Genomic DNA, 2,485 nt, shown 5'->3' on the forward strand with positions numbered 1-2,485 from the left:
GATTTAGCTCTTCTTTTTCCTCGTCGTTATCGTCTTCTTCGTCTTTGCTTAATTTCAAAACTGCTACAGTCGGTAATCGCTGCGTGAAGTGCGGAGTCAGAAGCTTAGAGAACCAGTCGTCGGGTCACCGGAGCCTCGATTTCTTATCCAATGGAGATCCCATCAGCCTAATTAATCCGAATTCATCTTCTTCGATATCCATGGCGGCGGCGTCGGCGTCGGAATCCGGTGCCAAGTGTTCCAAGCGCGTATGTCTCTTCCACAGCGACGAGACTAAAGATCTCGCCGAGAGAATTGTATCTCAATCTGATTGCATCGAGCTACGAAGCATCAATTGGAAGTAAATTAAAACCCTCTCATCTCTCTATCTAATTCATTCCAGATTCATCATGGGTTTGGTTTTCAAAAAAATTGATTTTTTGACAATGCGAGTTCAAATTCGAGACCTTGAGATGAGTTAGCTCTGTAAAGTCGAGACCTTTAAGCGGATTCAAATTAGTTGGAAGAGGTTTAAGGTTCTTGATCACTAAGTAATCACAATCGTTGTTCTTGTTTTTTTTAGGAAATTTGATGATGGGTTCCCTAATTTGTTCATACAAAATGCTCAAGGCATTCGTGGGCAGCACGTTGCTTTCTTGGCTTCGTTCAGCTCACCTGCTGTGATCTTCGAGCAACTCTCGGTTATTTATGCTCTGCCTAAGCTTTTTGTTTCCTCGTTTACACTTGTTCTTCCTTTCTTCCCCACTGGAACTTCTGAGAGAATGGAAGATGAAGGAGATGTGGCGACTGCTTTCACTCTCGCTAGGATACTCTCAAATATACCGGCTTCTAGAGGAGGACCTACTAGCTTAGTTACCTTTGATATACATGCCTTGCAGGTCTTTGTTTACAACCATGATCAATGCTCATGACTTCTCTCTTTTTGTTGTCGATGGTTTCATCTAGATTTTGCCTGTTTTCTGTTTGGATTTTGTAGGAAAGATTCTATTTTGGCGATACTATACTCCCTTGCTTTGAAAGTGGTATACCATTGCTCAAGAGCAGACTCCAGAGCCTACCTGACTCCGATAACGTAAGTCTCTTTCCCTCTGGTTGTCACAATTCTATCATGTAGAGTAGATATTAACAAGATGCAATTCATTTTTGGTTGCTGTTCTTCATTTGTTTCAGATATCTATTGCATTCCCAGATGATGGAGCATGGAAACGTTTCCACAAACAACTCCAACATTATCCAACGGTAATACACTGACCACCATTCATTAGCATCTTACAGTGTGGAACGTTTTAACTCCAAGCAAGCATTGCATCATCCAGTCTTGAACAGCAAATCTGAACATTAATTTGACTTGCCAAGTTATCCTCTTTGTCTTTCAGATTGTTTGCAACAAGGTAAGAATGGGAGACAAACGAATAGTGCGTATTAAAGAGGGAGACGCTGAAGGAAGGCACGTTGTGATTGTCGATGATTTGGTTCAGTCGGGTGGCACACTAATTGAATGCCAGGTACTTTACTCAGATCCAACTCTCAAAAAGTGTTCTCACTTATTCATAACTAACCACTAATTCTTGTCCCCTTCAGAAAGTCTTAGCTGCACATGGAGCAGCGAAAATTAGCGCATATGTAACACACGGGATCTTCCCCAAGAGTTCATGGAATCGTTTCAAGCTTGACACTACAGGTTACAACTATTATACAAATGTTTTGACTCAGTCTAAACAGAATCATGTTCTGTTTCTTTGCGACATGCTTAAAATCTTGTAATTTGTCTTTCCGTGGTGCAGGTGATCCCGCGGAAGGTCTGAGCTATTTCTGGATCACAGACTCGTGTGGGTTGACTGTGAAAGAGGTGATGAATAAACCTCCTTTTGAAGTTCTTAGCCTGGCTGGCTCCATCGCTTCTGCTCTTCAAGTTTAAGCTTCTGTTATTCGAGTAGGAATCCAGCTGCAAGTAATTTTTGGGTTTGGACAAAGCTGATTTATGAACTTTGGTGTATAGTCTCGATTGAAGCATTTTCCATTGAAAGAGGTTGTTTGTTTTTTTTGTTTTTAATGTAGGAAAATCCAATAATATAATAATGTTTCATTTCACTTCTTTTTGTGTACACTGCATTATTGGATTTTCTTATTACTATTTTTAGCTAGTTAAATTAAAGTTGTAACCTTGTATTTATATTCTCCAACAAAAAAAAAAAAGAAGAAATATTTTCTGTCTTTAGTCAGTGTGACTTTAAATGCTTAGTAAAGCCTAACTGATACGATTCATAGGCTGTATCTGGCTGTGGAAAGATCCTATACAACTTTTGGTTAATTGTTTATTGTGTCACGTGATACTCAATATACTATATACTATATACTCAATATACTATATACTCAATATACTATATACTAAATATTATTAATTATTTTTAAAATATTATATATATAATTGTTTATAATATTATTTTGATGCAACTCATACAAACAATTTTTATGGTAAATATCA

The 2,485-nt window shown here is 38.2% G+C and overlaps 1 protein-coding gene across 1 annotated transcript; it reads left to right on the forward strand.

Moving 5' to 3' along the window:
* LOC104743219 (ribose-phosphate pyrophosphokinase 3, chloroplastic-like) lies at nt 3-2,107 on the forward strand (the record flags this gene model as incomplete). The annotated part of the gene is made up of 7 exons (XM_010464327.1): nt 3-340; nt 563-878; nt 977-1,072; nt 1,171-1,239; nt 1,377-1,505; nt 1,582-1,681; nt 1,785-2,107. Coding segments are annotated over 7 exons (1,182 nt in total), but the record flags the coding sequence as incomplete, so codon positions are not given.

This window comes from Camelina sativa, chromosome 14 (assembly GCF_000633955.1).
Source record: "Camelina sativa cultivar DH55 chromosome 14, Cs, whole genome shotgun sequence".
In the NCBI taxonomy this organism is placed as follows: domain Eukaryota; kingdom Viridiplantae; phylum Streptophyta; class Magnoliopsida; order Brassicales; family Brassicaceae; genus Camelina; species Camelina sativa.